Source organism: Adiantum capillus-veneris, chromosome 15, assembly GCF_014529385.1.
Source record: "Adiantum capillus-veneris isolate H3 chromosome 15, ASM1452938v2, whole genome shotgun sequence".
In the NCBI taxonomy this organism is placed as follows: domain Eukaryota; kingdom Viridiplantae; phylum Streptophyta; class Polypodiopsida; order Polypodiales; family Pteridaceae; genus Adiantum; species Adiantum capillus-veneris.
The window spans coordinates 104986858-105013396 of NC_140945.1; the positions used below are offsets into that span (position 1 = coordinate 104986858).

Genomic DNA, 26539 nt, shown 5'->3' on the forward strand with positions numbered 1-26539 from the left:
GGCTGTGTAACGCACAACATAGTCTTTTTCATCAAGTAGCCTTCCCGAAGGGAGTATCCAGCTATTGTCTCCCCATCTCGTATCCGTGTGAAAAATATCTGCAAAATCTGTATCTGTTGCATACCGATCAACCATATCCTCGAAGCTCCTATGATGTATCGCGGAAATAGCCAGAACCAACGGTTTCCGAGACAAAGCATTTGCCACCACATTCTTCTGTCCTGCACATGGACAATCTGGAAGTGGAACTGTGACAAGATGTTCGCCCACCATGTCTGCTTTTCCGAAATCTGCTTCTGTGACAAAAAGTAGCGCAAACTCTGATGGTCTGTAAAGACAGTAAAATCCGCTCCGAGTAGGTAATGCCGCCACTGAGTAAGAGCATGGATAACTGCCAAAAGCTCTTTCTCATAGATCTGTGTTGTCATCTCCGGCTTAGAGAACAAACGGCTCTCGTAAGCTATGACATGGCCTTCTTGCATCAAGACCGCATCCAGACTACGACCACAAGCATCACAAGATACTTCAAATGACTTCTGGAAGTCCGGCAAAGTCAAAATAGGTCCCGTAGTCAATTTCTCTTTCAATGTCCGAAAGGCAGTCACCTATGTGGGTCCCCACGAAAAAGGTACTCCTTTCTGTGTCAAGGCATGCAAAGGAGAAGCAACCTCTGCAAACTTTCGTATGAACCGCCTGTAGTAGGAACACAGTCCCAAGAAGCTTCTAACTTCATGGACATTCCTTAAATCGGGCCAATCACGGATAGTCTCTATCTTGGCCGGGTCCATTTGCACTCCTGCTGCTGACACAATGTGTCCCAAAAAGTAGGAAAAATTCACTTTTCTTTGCATTAAACACTAACATGTGATCTCGTAATGCCTGAAAGACTTGAAGCAGATGATCTCTGTGTTCTGCCTCATTCTTGGAGAAAACAATGATGTCGTCAAAGAAACTGCCAACAAATAGCATGTACTCTCGAAAACTCCTGTCCATCATCCGGTTAAATGTCGCAGAAGCATTGGTTAAGCCAAAAGGCATCACCAAGAACTCAAATAACCCAAAAGTCGTCCGAAAAGCTGTCTTCTAGACGTCTTCCGGCGCGATTCGGATCTGATGATATCCACTCTTCAAGTCAATCCTGCTAAAACACGAGGATCCCTGTAACCTGTCAAGTATATCATCGATCCTAGGAATCGAAATCTGTTCTTGATGGTGATTTTGTTGAGAGCGCTATAATCGATGCACATTCTCCAAGATCCGTCTTTCTTCAAAACCAACAACACTCGAGAGCAATACGATAAGTACTAAGCTGGACAAGACCCTTTTCCAAGAGGTCTTTCACTGGGTTCATAATCTTTTCATTATGTACTCGGCTCACACGATAAGGTGGCCGATTCGGTGGCGTGCTTCCAGGTATCAGATCAATGGTTTGATCTTCAGGCCCTCTGAAAAGCAATTGGCATGAGTGTGGAGAAAAATCTTGGCGTTCTTTTGATCAGGTCAAAACATATTCAACCTTTATCCAGCGTTCAATTCTCTCCCAAAGAATGAGTAAGAAACTGAAGTTCATCAAGTACAATCTCTAAGCCCTTCATTTATCAAAGTCGCTTTCTCAGCCCGGTAGTCAACCATAGTGTAGTTCTTGTGGTACCAAGGGATCCTGAGTAGAACGTCACTCGCGTGCCCTGAACACCCCTATCATTGCAAACGAAGTTTGCCAATGCTCGGTGTAATGGCAACATCCCATCCGGGTGCCAGTCGAACTACCTCCGCCTGTGGCGTCAGTCTGTCGGGCGTAATTCCAAATCGAGCCGCCAATTCCAAGTGAAAAGAAGTTAGCCTTGGCTCCTTCAAAAGAGCTTCCTGATCCTTCGCTTTGCCCAAAAGCGGCAAAGTTTGTACTTTCATTCATTAGATTCGGTGTAGGTCCCACGCCATGTGGTACCAGTTCTACTTTTCTATCTGCCTTTTCTACCACATTCCTCAGCTGCTCTCGAACTCTCAGACCTATCGTCGTCTTTATCATTCCGTTCTTTCTGTGCCTTATTAGGGCACTTCGCGGAGATATGTCCCTGTTCCCCGCATCCAAAGCACTTCCCCTCTCTGATGAAGCGAGCTCTCTCCTCAGGAGTAAGCTTGGGTCGTGCATCATTTTTCTCTGGGTTTCTCTTTTTCTTTCTACTTTCATTCTCAGAAGTCTGTTCGGCTCGTTGTGTCATGGCCTCATCTGTGGGGTAGGTCAGACTCCCAGAGTGAATGGCAAAGCCCCGCTTCGCATGACTCATCAACTCCTGAATAGAAGGTGACTTCTGTTCCAAGCAGTGATCTCGGATCTCTGTAGGTAGACCCAAGGTAAACCGCTCAATCTATTCTCTGAACGAGATCTTCTTGAATGAAGAGGCGGGTAGAAAAGAGCTCCAAAATCTTTCACAATAAGCATTGATTGTATCTTTCTTGGTCATCCGAAGATGGTTCCAAGCAGCTCGTACATCTCATTCATATTCTTGTGTCAACCAAGAAGAAATAAAAAGCTTCTTAAATTTCAGCCATTTAACTGGCACACTCTTGTTAAAAGAAGCGTGGACCACCAAGTACGAGCATTCCCCTTAAGGTAAGAGGTAGCTCTCCGAATCTTGGAGTGCTCTGAATAGCGTCCTCCCGGGAAAGCAATGTCAAACTGTTGTATAAAAGACAAAGCCTTCGAAGCATCTCAGTCTCTTGAAAAGTATCAAACTTGATCGAGTGGCCACCTTCCTTAAACTCTCGGACTTTCTTGCTTTTATCTTCGAGAAAGTCATACTGGTTGGCTTTGTAAAAATTCTTCTTGTTCGCATAAAACTTTCCGTCATCGGAATCTTGTCAAATGACGAGTCCTCAGTGGAACTGTCAGTCTCTGGGCGAGATGTAGCCTTCTTTGCCTTTTTCTTGCCCTTTCCGAAGCTTTGTTTCTTGCTTCGCTTTTTACCTTTCTGTCTTCTTCGCTCGAATCCGAGGATCTAGAAGAACTATCAGAAGAAGAAGAAGAAGAAGAACTCGGTACTCCTTCAAATCGAACACGCTTCTTCTGTTTCTTTGCCTTGTCAAAAGTCGATTGACGACCCAAATAACCTGGAAAGTCAGTGCTTTTCTTCTGCTTTTTGCCGTGCTTTTTGGCTTTCTTTTGCGCGTCAAAAAGCTAAGCAATCCGTGTATCAACCACGTTCTCCAATTCCTTCTCCGTATATTTTCTTGGAGGCAGAAGGTTTCTTGAGAGCGGGTTTCGGGAATGGTGTTGTGGTTCTCTGCCACTCCATCTGTACCTCTTCCAAAGAGGTCTGGTTCATATATTTTGCCATCTTCGGATCCTTGGCAAAATTGAACATCATCTTTGTTGCATCGCCAATCAATTGACGATGTAGGCCGAGGCGGGCCATACTCTCTGTCTGAATCTTCGTTGTGATCCCAGCCCGCATCTCCAGATGCAGAGGGAGTCGACTGATCATTGCCTGAAGCCATAGGTGCCGCGGAAAAAAAAAATTCGGGGATCGGATTTCCCATAGAAGAGAAATCGGCCGTGCTCTGATACCATCAACCAAGACAGCACCAAATAACCACTTCAAAACTATTCACAGATCACAGTAGATTTGCACTGGCCCGGCGGAGTTCCGTGCCTAGAGATATTGGCCCCAAAGACTGGCGCCCCTTTCGGTATTTCTTTTTATATTAATCAATCATCAAAGTACAAGAGAGCGGTTAGGGTTTCACTCTCAGACTCTACGTCTAGATGCCCTGAGAAGTGAGGCCCTCACCACTAATTTAAAGATTACAAGGGATGCCCAAAAGTAGAGCCCCAAAAGCTTTTAAAATAAAAAGCATCAGTTCCCTCTCTCTTAGAGAGTCTTTTCGCTTTTTTAATTAAAAAAAAGCAAATTCGCGTCGCTCATCATTTTTCACAAAAAAAATTCAACCTCCGCGATTTCCGAAAATTAGGGTTTCTGACAGAAATTAGGGTTTGCAGGAATTTTAGGGTTTCTGGCAGAAATTAGGGTTTCTGCTGTCCGCCACGTCATCACTTTGTGACACGATCAGTATGCTTCTTGTGTAAAGCGACGAGATCTGCTACGGTAGTAGCTCCTCCGGGTGTCCAGTGGCAGCTCTAAAGAAGTCTGTGATCTGTCTCTGAGACTGGCTAGTCTTTCCTCTCATCAAGCTCTCTCTGTGTCTGCGCATCTCGAGCAAAAACAAACCCAGGCATCTCTGATCCTACCTTGGACATGCAAGGCTTGTTTTTGTGGACTATTGAGCCTAACTATAGCTATTCTATAAAACATATCAAAGTTAGAGTTAGAGAGAGAGAGAGAGAGAGAGAGAGAGCATAGAAAAAAAAGTGGAGCTCATACATAAGTATTTTCTTTCTTGCTCCTTATAGTATCAATAAGAACTAAAACTCTACTAAGCTAGTCACTGGGTACTTAGTGCAGTCTCATGTCCATTGAGGACAAATCTGCCTTCTATCGCGGACAACTTGTGTTTCCCTAAAAGGACACAAAATGTGTGTAATAGACTGGCTAAAATATTGGTCTCTAAGCCACTTGTATGTGTTGATGCTAGCAAGCCTCCCTTGGAAATGCAAAGGCCGTTTTTTTGTGGACTATTGGGCTGAGGTTCTTGCATATAAACCCCTAGCCTACATTCCACAATGGGATGTACCGCATGACTCTAGAGAATGGTCCAAAGCCCTCTCTGAACAAGCAATGGAAGCGGCCTCGTATCTCGTAGTAGACGAGGCAGTGGCATGTGTAGTGCAACTCTGTCTCAGGCTCAATGTCACACAAGGGGCATGTCCTGGCCTCTGTTGGTACTCCGCTGCATCTCCCAGTCTCAATTCGCAGCTGGTGTGAAGATGTGCGTATCTGGCCAATAGCACATCGTATCCCATGAGACAGGTGAGTGTCCATGTATCTAGGCCTCGTCACAAAACCATCCTCCGTAAGCTGGAGGAGATGCTCTCTGCTGCATGGGCTCTGGTCAATCTAGTCTCTGCTGCCCTCCTCAATGAAAATGCTGGCCCACTAAAAACCACTCCAAGGTAAGTGTAAGCATTTGTATACTCCACCTTCTCCTGGCCGTATGTGAAGGCGGGCGCTGACCTCCTGATCCACTGTGGGGTGGTATTCAATACCATAACCTTGGTTTTACCAAGGTTGACGGACAAACCACTTTCTTGGGCAAACCTATGCAAAGCATCCAGGTGACGTTGCATCCCCTCCGGAGAGTCAGAGATCAAAACAATATCATCAGCATATAACAATAGTGGAATCCATGTCCCTGCCAGCTGTGCACCTCTATCACCATCTCTCTCAATGTAGTCAGAAACCTCATCTACATGCATACCAAATAGAGTAGGAGAGACCGGGCAGCCCTGCTTCACACCAATAGTGGAGTAAACCGGTGTGGATAGACCCTCTGGGGTGCGTACATGCCCCACTACTGACTTGTATAATGCCATGACCCCCCAAATGAGCTTTGTGGGTACTCCCATCTGCTGTAATCTGCGCATCAATCTAGCTCTAGGCTTTGTGTCAAATGCTTTACGAAAAATCCGCAAAGCTGCAATAGATTCGTCTCCCACGCGATCTGCCCTCCTCAATGATGGCTCTGAGTGTCAAGGTATGGTCAAGAGTAGAAAAACCCCTCTTGAAACCTGCCTGCCCGGCTGCGCGCATCCCCTCCCTCTCTACCCATCTACTCCGCTGCTGCTCAAGAATAGAAGCGTACAATCGTGCCAATGTGTGTCCAATCATGATAGTGCGATAGTTCCCAGGCTCCATAGGGTCTCCCGATTTGAAGATAGGTACAATAGTAGATAGGCTCCAGGTATCAGGCAAGCCCTCACACATGGGACGGTTAAACATAACTGCTAGAAGCTCTGCTAGTAAATCTCTGGCATGCATGAAATGCTCAGCCACTAAGCCATCATGATATGCTCTCCCAGTCCTCATCCTATCAATGGCCTTCCTCACCATCTCAGCGGTGAAAAAAAACACGTGTGTGGGCATGGATTGGGGGGGTCGGGAAGGGGGGGCTGCTCAAGATCTGTGTACAAAGATGATGCATACTAGCCCCAAGCCTCTGTAGAAGTGATGGCAGGGGGGGGGGGGGGGGGGGGGAGTGCTCATGAAAGAGCCTCCAAGCCTCATGTGAGTCCTGACTCAAGAATAGCCGGTATAGATCCTGCTCTAGGCGAGCCAAAAATGCCCTCTTCTTCCGCCGCACTAGGCGTCAGAAGTCAATCTGTGACTGCCTATGAGTGATGTCCCCCAAAAGCACCTCCCTCTGAAGTCTAGCTCTAGTGTCCCGGCACCTCATCATACCAACTGTTCTGGGGCATGCTCCCCGAGCAGCGTCTCTGCTCAGGCTGGGTATGTGGGTATGCCTCTGCTGCTGCATCATGTAGTGTCTGTGTCAGTATAGTGGTAAGCTCCTGCAGAGGTCGCCCTGGCTCCTCTGTGCATAGGCGTCTGTAGATCCCATCTATGTATACAGAGTCCGTCTCCCGCGTGAAGATGTAGCGAGTAGGGGCTACTGCCCGTAGCCTGTGTGCTACACTAAACTGAAAAGAAATGGTCAACGATACAAGAGAATGATCCACTGCCACACCAACAGGTCTGGGTCCAACCGTGAGTACCTGGATACTAGAGATGAGACTCGGTTGTGCCATGACATAGTCCACTGTGCTGGCTCCATGTCTGTGTGGGAAGCATGTCAAGCCTCCCGAAGCAGGAAACCTCTGTAGGCCATTCAAGATGGCCAGTCCATGTGCGGTGCCCATGTCTATCAGGTGTCGCCAATACTGAGTATATTCCGCATCGTGTAATAGTCTCGACAGGCCCGTCTCTACAACATCTATCTCTCTCAGCATCTTCTCTGAAGTATCATAAAACATTGTCTGGTGATGGGCAGTCCTAGCATTGAAGTCCCCTAGAATGATAATGTCACCATCTCTAGAGAACTCCCATATGTCATCATCCAAATTAGAAAAGGGGGATTGTCCTCTGGGTGATGCATAGCCCGATGTACTCGAGGGAAGTAGCAAATAGAAATGTAGAGATATCTGCATGTCTCTGCTTTCAATCTCACCCACCTGTACCTAGCCTGCTCATCCCTGCGGGCTATATGTATCAATGGCTGCAAATCCTCTCTAAATAACACTGCCACTCCCCCCAAGCCCCGTCCTCTGTGCTCTGAGCGTGTCTCCTGTCTGTAAGCTGTCTCCCATCTATATCCACTGATGTGAGGCATGGATTGCCCAGAGGCCTGGTGTATCTCAGAGTAAAAGATGATGTCTCTTCCAGTAAAGCTATTCTCAAAAGCACCCACATCAAGACACATGGATCCATTACAGTTCCACGCCGCCACTTTGAGTGTGGTCCCATAATTCTCGAACCGTCATGTGGAGCGTCGCTCCAGTATTACTACTCTTCCATCTCGGTAAAAGGCAATCTTGCCTTTTCCCCTTGCCGCTCTAATCTTCGGCATTACTTCCTGCATATGAGCGATCTGCGAGAGGGTAAGATCATCCCCAAGAAAAATGTCCGTCTCTTTAAGGGTTGGCCTTTTCTTCAAGGACTTCTTCGCTTCCATGGAGGGAAAACGGAGGATGAGTGCCCTTTCTTTTGAGGTTTCCCCAATGCTTCCATTTTTTTTTATGTTGCCCACTCTCCAGGCTCTTGTGTGCGTCGGCTCATGAACGCCCATCAAGGCCATGAGTTCTTTTACCTCTTCGTCCACATTGCCTTTGTCTTTAAGACCGCAAATTCTCACATGTAAAGCGCGTACACGTCTTCTTTGCTCCTCCTCTAGTGTCTGATTAATGATAGTGGGTGTGGACGTGGACGTCATCTCCTTGCCTTTTCCTTTCTTGGCCACCTCGATCCATTTCTCAGCTTCATCCGCCTTCTGCTGAGTTTTTTGTAAGAACATCCACCCAAGAAGTCGTCATCTCTTTGTGTTGCTTTCTCCCTCTTTGATGGCCCGTACTTGCTCCTTGATCATGTTGATTTCTTCGATTACTGAGGGTTGCAATTTGCCCTCTTCCAGTGTGTTGCTTGATCGTGCTTCGGCGAGATCTTTCTTGAGTGACGCAATCTCTTCATCTTGAGTCGTCACTCGGTCTTCCAGTGCATTTATCTTGCTTTCTTGGATCAAGACGCGTCCTTCGAGCATTTTTATTGTGCCCAATAGATTGCGGTTCATCTTGGTAATAGTCTCCGTCATTTCCGCTTTGCACTTTTGAGAGAGCTCTTACTATCTCTTTTCACCCACATGGCAAGGTTTGAGAAAAGCATTGCCCTTTTCACACAAGCTCAAAATGGAAAAAACCTCCACATCAACACTCCCTTTCTCTTGAAAGGCATTATCAACAAAGTTGACGCCAAGCACCCTCTTTTGTTGTAGTAACAAAGTTCACCCAGAGCACCCTCTTCATAGAACAAAGAAAATTGAGAGCCTACCTACACATGCTAGTAGCAATTCTGTTCCATGGAAATCATTCAAGAGTCTCTTTAGTACATGCAAATTCATCCAAACTATCTTGCTTAAAAATCCTTACAATAGTAGAGCATTGCAATAACCATGCAAACATTATCTTGAACGCTTGCAGTCGCAATAATTTCATGGATCGTTAATGCATACAGTCAGTCCAATCTCAAGAGCCAATGGTAGTTATATACTCACTTTGATTCAACAGGCCACCAAAGCACATGAAGCTTGGAGCATATATTTGTCAATATGAGTCAATGCTAGTCCTATACTCCTTCCACCATGGTAACGATATGGAGAAGACAATATTAAAGAGACGAAGTGAATGTCTTCTCCACGGGATTGCTTGACAGGAAGCTCTTGATCAACTTCGTAAGATTTTTGCTAGTGCAGAAAACTGAATGGCATTGTTGGGCAGAGGTTTTGAGTAACCTACTTGGATATTTTTTACCGCCACCCAATAGAGAATACGGTGAAACCCTCGAGAGTACTCTTATCTCCGTTTATAAATGCAAGGTTTAAGTGAAGGCCACTTGCATTGTTGAAGTTTTCTTTTCAAGCCCTGCAAAAGAGGGGTGCTATAGCAAAAGTTTATGAACAAAGTTTTAACCTCAAAAGAATGGAGGAGCCTTACCTGCTTTGAAAATTCAAAAACCAGAAAAAGCTTGTTTGAAAAATCCTGCATAAAAGAAAATGAATGTGGTTTAAAACACCAACATAATTTTCCTTTACTGATCAAGAAAAGGGCAGCATATCAGACCTTGCGCGCACATGAGAACCCGAGAGAACTCATAGCTTTGATGAACTGTGCAGGATCTGCACCACCATTTAATGGATCAAATCGGCTCCTTACTTCAGCTATAAGCAATGTGCCTCTGCAAAAACACTAAAGGAGTTAATGGATCAAATCGGCTCCTTACTTCAGCTATAAGCAATGTGCCTCTGCAAAAACACTAAAGGAGTCCATTGAAGATTCAACGATGCAACTATGCCAGCAAACGTTGCACTAAACTAGAGGAAACAAAGACCTTGGCTTCAAGACTCTGTGCGCTTCATTGAGAAAGCTAGAATAATCTGTTCCCATTAGAGATAAACAGAAAACTACTACATCAATCGATTGAGTCTTTAATGGTGTCTGTAAAAATAGAGGACATCAAAGAATGAGCCTTTCGCCCTCCAAAAATAGATTAAGCCATTTAAAAACAGACTGTCAGCAATACCACGTAGTGCTTACATGTGCCATGTTGCATGCAATTATTGTCTCATCAAATGCAATAAGATCTAAGGAGTATACTTGATTGTTGACGCTCTTTGCAAGTTTTCCACTGCCTTCAGCAAAAAGTAGAGATCAAGACACGTGAAACACTTCTATCACATTTTCTTTCATTCTAAAATGTAAACTCTTTTATCAAACAGAAACTTACCACACCCAAAATCTGCTACAATTAAAGAGTTGCTATGCTGTTTTAACCAGTTGATTATGACATCCAATGGCTGGCTTGGCCATCGAGACATCTGCTCTTGATAACCTGCATGATACTGCCATAGTTCGAGGATGGTAAAGCTTTGTGCGGAGTATAAACTCAAAGATAAGTTGATGAAATTTCTAGAGACAAACACAGGCTCAGAGAGCCAAGGCAACTATACTTAGCTCTAAATTCTCTAAGCTTAAATAAAACCCTAGGGTGATTCCTCAAGGTCTATGACCTTGGATCTTGTTTGGTGATACCTTTTGGTAACACTAAGGACACTTCTGAGGTATTTACCTCAAGGCCCATAATCTTGATTCTCAATCTAAAAAACCTCTTTTGCTTTCACGAAAGTACAAGGTAATAGCAGCAGTTTACAGAGGAGGGAAAGCCAGTATATGAGACGTCATCATGCCACCACCAAAAAATGAAATATGAAACGTCTTTGGTGATATTCTATCATCTAGTTTCTATTGACCATGAGAACAGTAATATCACACGCACACAAGACACGCAGCAGTTTACAGAGGAGGGAAAACCAGTATATGAGACTTCATCACGCCACCACCAAAAAATGAAATATGAAACATCTTTGGTGATATTCTATCTAGTTAGTAGTTCCTACTGACCATGAGAACAGTAATTTCACACGCACATACATTTCACTCACAAATCTACACACATACACATGCACACCTCCCCATTCACATGCGCCGCACGCGCGCGCAAGCATGCACACACACACACCAATTCACATACACCAATAGCAAGAGTCATGTGAAGGCCCGCTGCTCCAATCCCCCCCCGCCCCGCCCCCCATAAAAATATATATTTTTAAAATCACCCTCCCCTCTCCAAAGACAGTGGCGGATGGCTCCATTCATCTGAAAGAAGCTCGACACTCTCAAAGCAGCGATGAGAGCTCTCATTAAAGGAGAACAAGAAGATCACCGACTTCAATCCAAAGAAGTGGAGAGCAAGCTCCACAACACATAGTGGCACTTGAGGCAAGCATTGTTGCACTCAAGGAGGAGAATTAAACCCGCGAGGAGCTAGTAGGTGCTTTAGAAGAAGAGGTGGCCACCATTAAAACTGCTGAGAAGGAAGAGGGAGATCAAGGAGGTAGACCAATAAAAGAGCAGACGACAAAAGAACAAGGTAGGATCTGTACGAACGGATCGTATGGTACAAATTTTTTTATTGAAAAACATTGCCCTGGTTTTTGTAACTTTTGGATTGCTTAAAGGGGCGCCTATTGTGCAATCGATTTGTGTCTAACAAAAGCAAGATATTGCAAAGAACTTATCTCTATGAGCTTTTGATCTGTGTAGAGCTTTGCACATGCACTCTTTGGTCCATCACAGGTGCGCGCCTACCTGCGTTGAGTGGTTTTATCAAACACTACATCTCCATTTCTCATTATCTGAATGTTTCTCTCGCCATAAGTCTCCGTGTTGTTGATAAATCAAGGGTATTTGCACTTGACACCGTCCAAGAACATGTGGCTAAGAATACTACTCGACAACAACAACCCACTCCTAGCGATACCTCAAGTCCATCTCTACAACCGTGACTCACCCAAAGGCAACAAGACACTCTTCAACAAGAAGGAGGTGTTTTGAATGTTTTCAGATAGGCCATACAACTTACACTTGTCCTCATAAAGCAGATAAACAAGTCCCAGAGTAACCTTCCGCCAAGAACTTAGCAGGCAAAAACAACAGTGGGATTGGTTCCAGATATTTGTGCCCTCACCTACCAGATGCATCCAAGGAATCATACCGAGCTTATGGAAAAATTTACAGCACCAATGCACTTTTCTTCGACATGAGAGCAACTCACAATTTTTCACCCGTTTTTTTCTTAAATGTTTGGACATTGATTACAATCAAATTCGTTGCAAGATTTACGCAGAGTTAGCTACAAGTGATGCAAAAAATGTCACACCCACTCTTCCAGTCACCATCAAGGCAAAGTAGCCTTTCCCTGCCAATTGTATCTTGTGAATTTCAATAATAAAGAAAAACCAAGAGGGGCACCTAGTTAAGAGCCAGTGCATCTGGGAGTGGAAGTCTACTACTCCATGTCTCATCTGAAGTGTGGAATTCTCTTTTCAGTTAAAGTGATTGAGTGTTAAAAGTTTTTTCCAATTGTTCTTTCAATTGGCACGTGGTGCCCATGCAGTTATAAGGACGCTAGTTAGTCTATAGGTCGTGATGAGGGAGAGGTACAAGCGCCAAGTCAGACCATTTTGCATTCACCCGTTCATGCACAGAATTGTGTGTGAGAGCAGCAGAGATTGCAGACCTGGAAAATTCCCGCGCTCTAATAAAGTGCAATATCTCATTCACACCATCAACCAGCAGGCTCAGAACCCCATCATCACTTATGATACCTAATCTAAGGTTCAAAGCAGATTTGGACCAGGAATCAAGGAGCAGCCAGCCAAACTCATCAATCTTTGATGCTACCCTTAGCTTTAGACTCTCCAAGTAGTTTCATCAACCAGCATGGAGGATTGTTGTGCAGCAGTTGGTTGCAAATTTCCTGAACAGGGTCCTCAGACTTGGTGCCCTCTCTCCAGACAACGGACCAAGCAAAGATGGTCCTTGCACAAAGCCTTCCAAATTTTCACAGAACCATTAGCTTCTTCCCCAAATTCAGAAGGCGGTGACAGTCAAACTCCAGAGTTTCTGTCTCGTAAAGGAAATGGAGGAGTTATTTGGTTTGGGTGTAGTCAAGTCCCAACTGATGCTGATTTCATTCCTATTTCGACAGGGATTCTTCACCATTCGGTGGTGAAAAAACCTCCCCTTTGTAATTTTCTTCCACCCACTGGGAAATCTTTCAGAAAGACAGTTTGTCTACGAGACAGCAAGATAATCAGCAAGCCGTCTTACGGTATCCAAAGAGCAGAGACAGCAGGCAATGGAGCAGGAACAGGTAATGCAAGATCAAACTCATAGAGACCACAGATGGATTTCGATGGCAAACAAAGATCTTGTGCAAAGAAGGCAAGCAGAAGAGTGGCCAAGAAAAAGAGATGCAAGAGAGTAGAGCAGAAAAAGAACTCCCTGGATTATAGGTTTAAGGAATGCAGAGTTCCTCCTTCAATATTCCCTCTACTTCATTCCAGCCATCCCCTACTTTGAAGCCCATTGTAGACCACTCTGTTTGTAAAATCTTCCAACAACAGCGTCATGGGAGAGCCTTCAGACTAAGAGGAATTCCATTAACTAACTTGACCTGGTAGATTGGAATTCAAGCATTAAATCTTGGTTTGACAGAAATTTTGAGAATGCCCTCTGTAGCATGTAGCTAATTATGTGAGAAGGTTTTCGAACTCAACCTGTTATTTAAATGAAAATCACTTTTCACGCAAAAGGGGATGAAACCGTTGCTCTTCCTGACAGGATAAACTAGCTTTAAAACAATCATTGCAGTGCCTACATGTAGAAACTATCCTAAAATTTCAGAAAAGAAACAAAACTGTTCTTACATATTTACTGAACAAACAGTTGCACTTACACAATCAAATGCAGAAGGATCCTCATTGAAAAATCTAAATGCGTCATCCCCACTGCATGATAAAAGCAGGTCTTAGTCAATCTATATCATAGGCTTTCAGAGCAAAAACAAAGTAGGAACCTAAAAGTGAAAATACACGATATTCACGTGTAGCTCAAATCTCTTTCATTCAATGAAGCTTGTCAGCCTTGAATTACGCTAAAACAAAGAACAATTTCCACCTTAGCCCAAAAGACTTGCAATTCACATTACGACTGGAAAATTAAGAGGATACAAAAAATCCATCAGTATGTACACCTGTGCTCAGTCTCATGCTGTGTATCGGAGGAAAAGTCACACTTGGACAGATTCCAAGACCATTGGCCATAGCCAGTGAAATTGCGCACAGCAAGAAAGGTCTAAGATTTTCCAATATAGTTGAGAAGATAGCATGTCAAATTTACTTCTTGCAATTTGGTCAACCTTGTAAAGAAAAGATATTTAAAAGAAAGCATAAAGACCATATTATTTACCTGCTTGTGTACAGTTTCTCGTTCAACATTCGAAACTGACCACCAGACAGTCTTGCCCGCAGCTAAACAGCAAAGAAAACCAATGTTGTTGAGTGTGTCAAAAGAAGCCTCGGTTGCAGTTTTCCATTAACACCATACAGTCAGAACTGTCTATGCCACATGGATGCAAAAAATTGCTGGAAAATTTGAAGGAATGGAGAGAGGAGAGAAGCAAAGGAGATAAACACAAGAAGGTGGGGGGGGGGGGGGGGAGGATTGGATTATCGTCCACGGAGGTCATATATGACCTATGGGACCAAAAACAAAACATTACAACGGTGCTTTTAAATGAACGTGTTAGATACATATCAATTAGGGAATAAGGGTCCATTGGCAAGGAGGAAAGAACAGAACAAAAGCTAAGAGGTGGTAAATGAGAGGGAAGCTGGTTTGGGAGTTTGAAACTCCTGAATGACAGCTTTGCCACCTCGATAGACCGCCCATTTGCCTTGCTTGCGGGCTACGTGCATCTTCTTGAGCTCGCTTGTTTTAGTCTTTAGTTGATTCGTAGTCAGTTCTTCGGTGATCCAAAGGTTTTGTCCCTTGAGAAGGCGAGATTGGCATAACAGCTGCGATCGTTCGTCTTTGTCCTTGAAAGTGAGGATACGCTGCTTAGGTGGCACCTTCCTATGTGTATCGTTGATCCAAGAGATGGTTTCGGGCTTTATGTGGATTGGTTGAAGGATATCATTGAGCTTGGTGATGGCTTCTTCAAGGGTGTCCTCAATGGTGCACCATGGGGAGGGAAGTCCCCCAATCCTGACCTTGAGGCCAAGGAATTCTTGTAGCCGACGCTCTTGTAAAACCGCTTGTATCTTAGTGTCAATCTTCTTGGTGATGTCGTGTGTTGCCGAGTGAGCTTGGGTGATCTTCTCTTCAACTTGCTTCACCTTGTTAGTAGTGAGGTCTACCATAGAGTCAAATCGTGCCTCAAGTTTGCTAAGGCGAGCCTTGAGGTCACGATTTTCTTCCAACTCTGTCTACGGCTGATTGGAGTTGTCCGATGTGGTCGGCTTTGCTCGGGCTGCTACGATAGCAACGAAGCTTGGTCGTGTTCCTGTGGGCATCTTTGGTGATGTCTTTTCCTTAGTAGCATATGCTTCATTGGGAGTGGAAAAATCCATCGTCTGGTTTTTTTGCAAAGGTGTGACCCTCTTCTAGTGGAGATAGGTGATTAATGGGGTGTGGACCATGGGCTGCAATGACCCTGCAATGACGAGGACGAGGCAGTTGAGAAGGCGTGAGACCACCAGCAGTTTATGTCCTTGCCTCGTCGTTGTTGTTGGCCTTGATGCGGGTGAGAGGGCGCTCTTGACAGCCTGCGCAGTGAGAGCGCACGACAGAGACAATGAGGCAGTTGAGAGGACGTCTTGACAGGCTACGAGCAAAAGCGAGTGTTATGAGTGCATATAGAGCTAGAAGAGAGCAAGAGGAGGCGCTCACAATGTACAAGAACTTGGACTTGATGATAAGCTTAATATTGATTATAAGACTTAATACTTTATTAAGAGAGCTAGATACAACACTTGGATTACATGACTTGAGTACAAGACAAGGCTTGATTGCAAGGATAGGACTTGAACATAAGAACTAAAAGAGGGATTTCCTCATAGGAGCGTCACAACTGGTGTTGGCAAGACCAAGGGGCTTGGTGGCCCAAGACCCCTATTTATACTAGTGCTTGAGGAGGTTACTTGAGGAGGTTAGATCTTTCTATGTTCTTCTTCAAGAGGTTAGAATCTTCTAGAACCTTCTTGATCCTTCTAGTTCTTCTAGAACCCTCTAGATCCTTCTTCAACTTTCTAGAGCTTTCCAGAAACTTCTAGATTCTTCCGGAATCTTCTCCAAGCTTCTAGAAACTTCTTGATCCTTCCGGTTCTTCTAGAACCTGCTAGATCCTTCTTCAACTTTCTAGAGCTTTCCAGAAACTTCTTGATTCTTCCGGAATCTTCTCCAAGCTTCTAGAAACTTCTAGAATCTCCTTGATACTTTTAGAACCTTCTAGGATCTTCTAGATCCTCCTAAATTCTTCTAGAGTCTTCTAGTGATGATGTAGGCGATGACACAGGCGATGATGCAAGCAGCGACTGACTCTCAAGCATCCATGACATTACCCCCTCCTCTAGCGACGAGTTCCACGGGGAGCGGTGGTGTTCCTTGACTGGGGCTTCCATAGATGCTATTGATGGAACTCTTGGACTTTGAGAGATGCATGCTGAAGATTGTGTGTTGGTTCCCAGGTTCGTTCACTGATATCATAGCCTTTCCAATGCACCAAGTACTGTAACCTGCCACGCGAAACTCGAGAATCTAGGACTTTCTCGACCTCATATTCGTCATGTCCTTGAATCTCAACCGGAGGAGGTGGTTGTAGGGCTCTTCCTGGGATCTTCGACGTGTGACAAGGTTCTAGCACAGAGATATGAAAGACCGGATGGATTTTCATGGATGAGGGCACTGGAGTCGATAGGTGACTAGATTGACTTGACGGATAATTTTAAATGGGCCAAGCCTTCGATAATCGAGCTTTTGACAGGGACAAGATGAACGCAGATCACGCCGGAGGAGCCACACTTTATCCCCTTCTTTGTATTTTGGATGTTGCATGCGATGTAAATCTGCACTTTCTTTATACTTGGATTGAGCTTCTTTGATTTGAATTGTAAGTTCTTTGTGAATTGCAAATAACTGTTGTGAAAGATGCATAGCAGCTGGATTCTTGACTTGATGCTGCCTGTGGATATTTTCTTTGGAATGTTGACCATAATTAGCAAAGAATGGAGTGTGAAGGGTGGAGGCATGAAAACTGTTATTATAGGAGAATTCTGCTAGCGGTAGGAGCTCGACCCAATTATCCTGGTGATAATTGATAGTACAACGGAGATATTGTTCCAAAACTTGATTTACTCTCTCTGTTTGTCCATCACTTTGTGGGTGATTGGCTAAGGAGAGGTTGATTTGTACTCCGAGTAGCTTGAGTAAGCTTTTCCAAAAGCTAGAGATGAACTGTGGATCTCGATCAGAAACTATGTCATCCGGTAATCCGTGATAACGATAGATATGTTGTAGAAAGAGTTTGGATGTACTTTCACCGGTGATGGTTTTAGTGGTTGGAATGAAGTGTGCCATTTTTGTAAACCGATCCACGACTACTAAAATGGAGTCAAATCCTTGTGACAAGGGTAGCTACCTCTACAATGAAATCCATGGAGATGGATGACCATGGTTTGCTTGAAATGGGCAAGGGATGGAGTAACCACATGAGGACGATGACGAGGGGCCTTTGATCTATTGCAAATGTCACAAGTGCCTAGATACTCCTTGACAAGCTTCCACATTTGAGGCCACCAAAAGTCACGGGAGAGAAGCTCAATTGTCTTATTAACCCCAAAATGCCTTGTTGATGGAAGATCATGCCATTGTTGAAGTACCTCCAAGCGTGTTGGTCTTGGCAGAATATAGAGAAGTCCCTGATAGTAAATTAGTCCATCAATTTCTTCAAAGTCCTCATTAACCCCTTCTTCTTGTAGTTGTTGTCTAATATTTTGAGCAAGTGGGTCTTTGGCAATTTGCCTTCACCTTAGAAAGAAAAGTAGAAACTTCAGGAGCTTGGCTCATGGTGGCGTTTAGCTTAAGCTGCTCAGGTTTCAAAATCACTGACTCTTGTTGATCAAATGCTGCGTCGCCTTCTCTAGGTGCAAGGTAAAATCTTCTTGATAAGGTATCTGGCTTACCTTGTTGACAGCCAGGCCTATAAGAGATAAGAAAATCAAACCTTGATAGGATACCACTCCACCTGGTTTGGCGACGATTCAAGACGCGAGATGCAATGAAGTATTTCAAATTCTTGTGACCTGTATAGACAGTGATCTTATGAGGAGCTCCTTCAAGTAGGTGACGCCAAGTGTCGAAGGAGTCAATGATTACTAAGAGCTCTTTGTCATGGATTTCATAATTGATTTCTGCAGCTGAGAACTTGTGGGAATGAAAGGCCACTAAATGTACTCGACCATCCTCTCCTACTTGGGATAGAATAGCGCCAAGGGCAAAATATGAAGTGTCTATTTCTAGGATGAAGGGCTTTGTAGGATCTGCGTGAATTAGAATGAGTGCGGTCGTGAAACCTTGCTTGAGAGTCTGAAAAGCTTTCGCGGTCTCTGAGTCCCAAACAAACTTATTATCGCCTGTCAACCTTGTGAGTGTTGTAACCACCTTGGAGTATCCCTGTATAAAGATACGATAGAAATTTGCAAATCCGAGGAAACATTGAACATCTCTTACCGAGGTGGGTGTCTCCCAATCAAGGATTTCACTCATGGATGAGCACGGATGTATGCGGATTTCTCATGAAAAGATGAACTGTTTGCATTCAAGGAGGTCACATTCCTTGTCTCTTCCTTGGCACGACACAATCGTAGAAAGAGCACAAGAAAGATTCAGCATCAAGCATCGCATTTCCATTGTGCCACAATTGATTGATTTAGATCAGAAAGTCAAGATTCGATCCCATTGTTTGCGTGTGTGTGGTGAACGGGTTGGCACTCCGTCTATTTGTTCATCTACATTGCATGCACAGTCTTTAGAGAAGACCAGATTTTTTCCACTCACTTTATATGGAATAGATATGTTCATGTTTTTGTGTTGGAAGTGGTTTCAAGAATTTTCAACCTCGGGATTCTTAAAGATGATGGACGCATGACTCTAGACAAAGATGAAGCATCGAAGGAGACTCAAAAGACTGTGTCACTTTCGGCACGGCCCAAAGAAGCAAGCATTGCAGACCTTTATGAAGTTCAAGTATCGCACGACCCACACATCAGAGTGGGCCGGCGAAGAGTCCTTCCCAGATTCCGGATGTTGTTGGCGATCTCCCTCGACGCCATACAGTTCAGTACCACTACCTCACTTTGAAAAGGAGGGAATGTCACGTGACACATCCAACCCTATGTGTCCGTGGACAAGCTACAGCATGACAAGGGTTCAATTCAGTCAGTCTAGTCAGTCTATCTTAGGAAGTGTTCTTGCACTTTTGTGAGTCTGTTCGCAGACCGTGCATGCCCAGGCACTTAGAGTAGATGCATATCCTCTGGTTGCACACTGCATGATCATCAGCATTACCATCAAAATCCAACATAATCCATCAGGAGCATTTTCCAGTGCAATAAACCTATTTTCCTTATTTTTGACATTTTTCACTTATTATTTTTAAGTGACTTTTGTTGGAAAGTAGGTAGGGCAATTTTGCTAAGTTTGTATATAAGCAAACCCAGAGCTAGCACTTTCTGGCAGAAAAGGCAACAAGAGCACCTTGCTCAACAGGCAACTTCTCAGCAAGACCCTCCACTCAGCAGGGCTAGCGTTTTTGCATCTGCAAGGACCTAGCGTTTTCATCTACAGGCAGCCTGGCGTTTGTTGCACAGCAAATCAGCCCCAGCATCAGCAAGACCCATCAAGAAGCCTAGCGTTTTGCATTTGCAAGACAACCGGAGGAGCAGGACCATTTTCAGTCCTAGCGTTTTTGCATCAGCATAGCGTTTTGCAAATTCACCGCGATGGAACACCAAGAAGCATCAGCGCTTTCAGTTTTCAGTCCTTAGACAACCCTTGAACCTCGCAGATCTCGCCTTCCCGCAGCAGATCCTCGCCGCACAGTCAGATCCCGAGTAGTTTGCAGATTCAGCCCGGACAACACAAATTTCAGCATCTGTGTTTTCAGCACATCGTCGTCACATCGTCGTCATCGACATTGTCCCCGACATAGAGTCAGAATTCAGTAGATAAAGATTTCTAGATTTTAGCCATTAGCGTTTTCAAAATTCAGCACGTCTCGTCGTCATCCTCATCGTCGTCGACATCATCGGCAAGTCCAAGCATGGTAGAGATTTGTGCAATTAATAGTAGACCGCTCTCGCCAGAGAGAGTGAGGCCTTCGGAGGAGGGTTTGACAACATTCTGGTGTCGTATTCTTCTCTCTCTATCTCTCAGTCTCGGCACCTTCATTCACAGTGTTCACCACTTTGTTTGTGTCCATTGCACTCTCTCACTAAAGGAACGGAAGGCTCTCCCTTTCGTAAGTAAAAGGAACCTTGAGCACAGTTTGGAGCACTCATCTTGGGCAAAGTTCAACATTCACTTCCGCTGCACCTTACATTACAGGGCATTGAACAAGATGACCGTCAAGAACAAGTTTCCGATGCCTCGCATTGAGTATATCCTTGATAGGCTCAATGGGGCAAAGGTTTTCAGTAAGGTCGATCTCAAAAGTGGATACCATCAGGTAACGGTATTCAAAGGTGACATCTACAAGACCGCTTTTCGCACAGAGCGAGGGCAATGGGAGTATATAGTCATGTCTTTTGGATTGACAGGTGCAGTGGGTACATTTAACCGTCTCATGGTAGGCCGGTTTGGCGATATGGTTGGTGTATGTGTGTTCATCATTCTTGATTATATTCTCATTTTTTCTGCATCGTGGGAACAACATGAAAAGGATGTAGAAAGGGTATTGACTTGTTTGAATGAGTGTCAGCTGTAATTGCAGCTAAGAAATCTGAGTTTTTTCTCGTTGAAGTTACTTATCTGGGTTATATCATTTCTGCCGAAGGCGTAAAGCTAGATCCCGCGCCCAAAACTGCATATGATGTGCGTCATAGTGACATAAAAACCCATTTTAGCCCTGCAAAACGACAAAATGGTCGAACCGTTTCGACGAAACATGCGAAACGAGTTGATTTTCTCTTTTCTGCCCCCTTTTGACCAATTAGCCTCAACCACCCGTTCCAGGATTTTTTAAGCTATGCACAAAGGCCGCCTCAAAAAATCAATAGATTTTTTTACCTTCATGCACATCGAATAATCTCTCTCTCTCTCTCTCTCTCTCTCTCTCTCTCTCTCTCTCTCTCTCAACCTTACACGTCAGCATGGCCCCCTCGTCTTTATCTCCACGTTGTTGCAGCTGGCTGTCGACTTACCTTGTTCACTCGTGACTCAAGTCTCGCATCTAGATTTTGGTATTTTATGTCTTTACAAATAAATTTGTATGTATATTCAATGTATAATTATACGAACATACATATAAAACGAAACCTGTGTTTCGCTTTCTTTGAGCTCCGAAACGAAACGTTTCAGAAACCTCGAACCCCGAAACACACACGAAACCCCGAAACGTTTCATGTCACACTGATGTGCGTTCTTTTCTTGGTTTATGTCAAGCATATAGTTCGCACATAGAGAATTTTGCACGCATTGCCGCACCCATGACAGATGTTTTGAAAGGGGTAAAGACTCGCCGTCAGTGCGTGGATTTGCCCAAGGCAGCCATTGAGACTTTCGCAACTCTCAAGGTTGCGGTGACAGAAGCGCGGTGTCTTATCCTTGCCTCTTGGGATGACCCCTTTGAGGTATGGACGGATGCGAGCAATGTCGCCATAGGCGTTGTGCTTCAGCAGCATGGTCGTCCACTTTTCAACCTATGACACACTAGCAGATTAGCCCGAAGTTGGTTGCAGATGTTCCCCCATTTTCAGCCATAAAAACGCAGCCAAAACAGTCATTTTCAGCCACCGAAACAGTCCCGAAATTCAGCGATTAGAAGATCACAGATTTCAGCCTACGTCGTCGTCGTCATCACCGTCGTCGTCATCGGCATAGTCCCATTGCATACGCATTGTACACCTTTGTGCAATCAAAGTAGACCACTCTCGCCGACAAGAGTGGGGCCTTCGAAGAAGGGTTTTACAACCTCTCGGGTGTCGTATCTCTTCTCTCTCCTTCTCTCAGTCTCATTCACTTGCACGCACAATATCCACTCACTTTGTTCGTGATCATAGCACTCTCCATAAGACGGAAGGCTCTCTCCTTCCCTAAGAACTAAAAGGAACCTTGAGCAATAAAGATCACTAATCTTGAGAAAATACAACATTCATTCCGTTGCACCTTACATTGGTATCAGAGCTTTGGAAGTGTTCTGCATTACTCAAGGAAAGAACCACAAGAACCACAAGAATTTTTAGCTTGTTGCGATCGCACGAACCCAAGTTTACTTGGGCGTAGCGATTCCTAATCGTGTTTTGTTGAAGATTGACAGGTATCCCAAGAAAGAAGAGCTTGTCCAACCTCCCCTTGTGTCTCTTTTCACTCATTGAGAGCGGACCGTGCACTTAGCAGCCGGCCAATCGACGTGAGGTGGGAAAAAGCAACCTTGGTGTGAGCGCAAGGCCGTCAAGGGGTGCGCCCGCAGAAAGGAGTAGAACTCGGGTGAAGAGAAGATCCTTCTCCAACGCGATTTGCAAGCGAAAGAAAACCTCAAGAATCCCAAGAACCCAAGACCCTCAAGACTCAAGAACCTCAAGAACCCTGGATTCTCACGAATCAAGGACCTCAAGAACCTCAAGACCCTCAAGAACCCAAGTTCCTCGCGAGCTTAAGAACCCAAGATCATAGTGCATGGTCGTCACCCGAAGGGAATGGATACTTCGCATACAGGTGATGAGCATGAGAGAGGCGACGAAGACTCGTCCCCACCCGGAGATGATTTCTTCAACCCTCCCCCTTCGCCATCTATGCCACCAAGTGCACCAAACCCTATGGAGGAAATGGTCAAGCAGATGATGGCCATGATGGATAGACAAGAAACAAATCGCCTTACTCAAGACCGTGAGCGCGACGAAAGCAACGCAAGACTTGCCGCAAAACAAGAAGACAATCGACTTGCTTTAGAACGCGAGCGCAACAAACGCAAAGAAAGGAAACAACTCAGGAAGGCGGAAGAGGCGGCAAGAAACGCGGCTTTGGAGGCCGAGCATACAGCTCATAGATTGGCTTTGGAGGCCGAGCGTGAAGCTCGACAAGAGCTACGCACTCAAGAATTGCTTGCCCAAGTCCTAGCCTCGAAGACCGAACCACCCAAAGATCGTGGGAGTTCGTCAAGTGACGCAAGCCACGATGAAGATTCCAACCATCCAGTCACAGAGAAGTTGACTTTCAGTAAGTATGATGGTAAGATGGATGCTACAGTGATTCATTCTTGGTTGCATCAACTTAATGCTTATTTTGCGACAACTAAGAAGACAGGAAATAGCAAAGTTTTGACGGCAGCTATGTACCTTGTCGGTGATGCCATCAATTGGTACCATGCATGGCAAGAGGCACAGCTAGCCGCGCACCTAGAGGCAGCCGACGATTTCACGTCCCTCTCTTTTAGTTGGGCTAATTTCAAAGACAAGCTCAAGGCACAGTTTATGCCACCTCAGTACCTCGCATGATTGAAAGAGGATTGGCATAATCTCAAGCAACATGGTATGCCAGTCGTGTCTTTTTCTAACCGTATTTTGCAACTAGGCACTCAATTATGCAAATCGGATGATGAGCGCAAAGAGGCTTTTCTCTTTGGGTTAGACGAATACATCAAGTTTGATGTTGAAGTCTTTGACCCCGCGGATCTCAACAAGGCGGTAGCGATTGCTCTCGCACAGGAGATGAAGCACAACAAAGGAAAGCCTAAGGAGAACAAGACTTTCCCAAGTACCTCGCAGACTTCTCAGAACCCTCAGAACGGTAAGAACGGTAAGAATGATAACTCTTCTAACCAATCTACCAACAATCTCATCAAAGAATTCTTCCAATGAATCTAAGGGTAAGGCTAACACAACTGCTAAACCTAAGCTTACTCCAGATGAAAAGATAGCACAAGGAATTGTAGGAGGTTACATCACTTCGGAAGAACAAAGCATGTATTCTAAGGTCGTTGTTTTCATTGTCACATTAAGGGTCACATAAAAAGAACATGTCCTAAGCTTGAATCGAATGAATCTAAAGAACCCACAGCACCCACTACATCTATCAATGCAATGAATGATAACACGATTGTGCCCAAAGTTTCTCAAGACCCTCCCATTGATGATTCTCTCATTAAATGTTATGGTCGTACGTCGGGGCACCGTTTTGTCATATTGTTTGACCCAGGTAGTATGCATGATGTGATCAAGTCTCTCTCTTGTTGAGAGAGCCCACCTCGAAGTTAGTCCGAGATCTCCTATCGAGGTCTCTGGCTTTCGTCCCGGTATGGACACTCTCATCACGGAGGAGTGCCTTGATGTGTTGTTTGCAATTCAACAGACTGCCTTAACTAGAAGATTTGTTGTTTTTCCTCTCTCAAGATGTGATATGATTTTAGGCATGAACTGGTTTCGTGAACTGAACCCTCTCGTTGATTGGGAGGCTAACACTTTCACTCTCAATGCCAAAAGTGATTCTCCCATTGTCTTTCATGGAGTGGACACTGCTCCTTCTCTATCTCTCATTGCTAATATGCAGGACAAGGTTGAAAGGATTCAGGAGAAGGAGACTCTCTCAGTCTCTTCTTCTCCAAAGCATGATACACAGGATTTGCATGATTATGAGAAGCATGATGATTTGAAGGATAAGGATGTGCATAATGATTTGGATGACAATGACAAGCATGATGATTTGCATGATCAAGATGTGATTTCTCACAAGCATGATAAGCTGCATGAAGATGAAGTGATTGTTCACAAGGATGATGTGTTAGTTGATGCTTTTTCTAGCGAAGCTAACCTCGTTGTAGATTCGATCAATCACCAAGAATCAATCTTGGCTTTCGAGTCGAGGTCCACAGATCCCCCACAAGAAGATTCGATAGATCCAGAAGAAACGATCTTGGCTCTCGAGCCTTGGTCCAAAGAACCATCACGGGAAGTATTATGTGTTGGCATGATTGATACGCACGTATTGTTCGAGTGTTTCATTCGTGAAGGTTTCCTGTATTTTAGTCAGCATCGTTATGTGATCCCTTTTTCTAGGCATGACATATTGTATGTTGAGCACGTTTCTCTCATGGATGAGCACGAATGTATGCGGATTGTTCATGACAAGCTGAAAAGTTTGTATGTCAGGAAGTCACATTCCATGTCTCTTCCTTGGCATGACACAGTTTCCGAACTAGCACATGAAAGTATGAGCACCAAGCATGGGCATTTCCATTGTGATTTGCCACAGTTGATTGATTTCGATCAAACAGAAAAGATTCGACCTCATTGTTTGCATGTGTTTGATGAACGGGTTGTCACTCCGTCTATTTGTTCATCTACATTGCATACACAGTCTTTAGAGAAGACAATTTTTTTTTCCTTCACTTTACATGGAATGGGTATGTTCATGGTTTTGTGTTGGAGATGGTTTCAAGAATTTTCAGCCATGGAGATTCTTAAAGACGAAAGAAGCAGGACTCTAGACGAAGTTGAAGTATCGAAGGAGCCACAGAAGACTTTGAGTCGCTTTCGGCGCGGCCCAGAGAAGCAAGCGTTGCAGACCTTTATGAAGTTCAAGTACCGCACGACCCACACATCAGAGTGGGCCGGCGAAGAGTCTCTTCCAGGATTCCGATGCTGTTGGCGATCTCCCTCGACGCCATACAGTTCGGTACCAGTACCTCACTTTGAAAAGGAGGGGATGTCACATGACACATCCCAACCCTATGTGTCCGTGGACAAGCTACACCACAGCAGGGTTCAGCCAATCCAACCAATTTAGATTAGCAGTGATTTGGCACTTTTGTGAGTCTATTCGTAGACCGTGCATGCCCAGTCACTGAGTGTAGATGCATATCCTCCGGTTGCACACAGCATGATCATCAGTATTCCCTTCAGGATCCATCAGATTCAGTCAGGGGAATTTTCCGGTGCATTTAGCCTATTTCCCTATTTTTGGTATTTTTCACTTATTATTTTTAAGTGACTTTCCAACAAAAGTAGGTAGGGCAATTTTGCTAAGTAAATATATAAGCAAACCCAAGTTAGCACTTTCCGGCAAAAGAGGCAGCAGGAGCTTCCCGCTTGACAAGCAACTTCTCAGCAATACCCCCCAGCATCCCAACGTTTTTGGATTCCATCCTCGCCGGGCAAGTTCCCATCCTTAGCGTTTTCTCAGCATCAGCCAGCGTTTTCCATTGCACTTCCCGCCGGCAACAGCAGATCCCTTGCATGATCGCCCCCCCCCCCCCCCCCCCCCCCCCCCCCCAGCACTATTCAACCCTAGCGTTTTTCCCCAAATCAGCAGTAGCGTTTTTGCAAGCATCAGAGCACATCAGCGTTTTGGTTTTCTGATTCAGAACAGCCTAGCGTTTTTGGCTAGCAGCAAAGGACATCAGCGTTTTTTATTCTCACCCTTACCGTAGCAGATACACATAGTTTTCAGCCTATGACATAGTCCAGATTAGCCCCAAGTTGGTTGCAGATGTTCCCCCATTTTCAACCATAAAAACGCAACCAAAACAGTCATTTTCAGCCACCAAAACAGTCCCGAAATTCAGCGATTAGAAGATCACAGATTTCAGCCTACGTCGTCGTCGTCGTCGTCGCATAGTCCCATTGCATCAGTCCATTGCATACGCATTCTACACCTTTGTGCAATCAAAGTAGACCACTCTCTCGCCGACGAGAGTGGGCCTTCGAA

The 26539-nt window shown here is 44.7% G+C and overlaps 1 protein-coding gene across 3 annotated transcripts; it reads right to left on the reverse strand.

The window, feature by feature from the left end:
• Positions 1 to 8557: 8557 nt before the first annotated feature.
• LOC147441212 (ribosomal RNA-processing protein 8-like) lies at positions 8558 to 14133 on the reverse strand. 3 transcript variants are annotated; one of them, XM_086482900.1, is made up of 8 exons: positions 14030 to 14133; positions 13518 to 13569; positions 9945 to 10059; positions 9815 to 9849; positions 9549 to 9655; positions 9281 to 9395; positions 9155 to 9199; positions 8558 to 9082 (listed from the first exon to the last, which is right to left on the reverse strand). In XM_086482900.1, the coding sequence occupies exons 1-8, from the start codon at positions 14056 to 14058 to the stop codon at positions 9014 to 9016; spliced, it is 567 nt and encodes a 188-aa protein (XP_086339026.1). In that variant the 5' UTR covers positions 14059 to 14133; the 3' UTR covers positions 8558 to 9013. The 3 variants fall into 3 exon arrangements, with proteins under 3 accessions (XP_086339026.1, XP_086339025.1, XP_086339027.1); XM_086482899.1 differs by having other exon boundaries at positions 9755 to 9849; XM_086482901.1 differs by having other exon boundaries at positions 9755 to 9849; positions 9945 to 10049; positions 14030 to 14093.
• Between the last annotated feature and the right edge of the window lie 12406 nt (positions 14134 to 26539).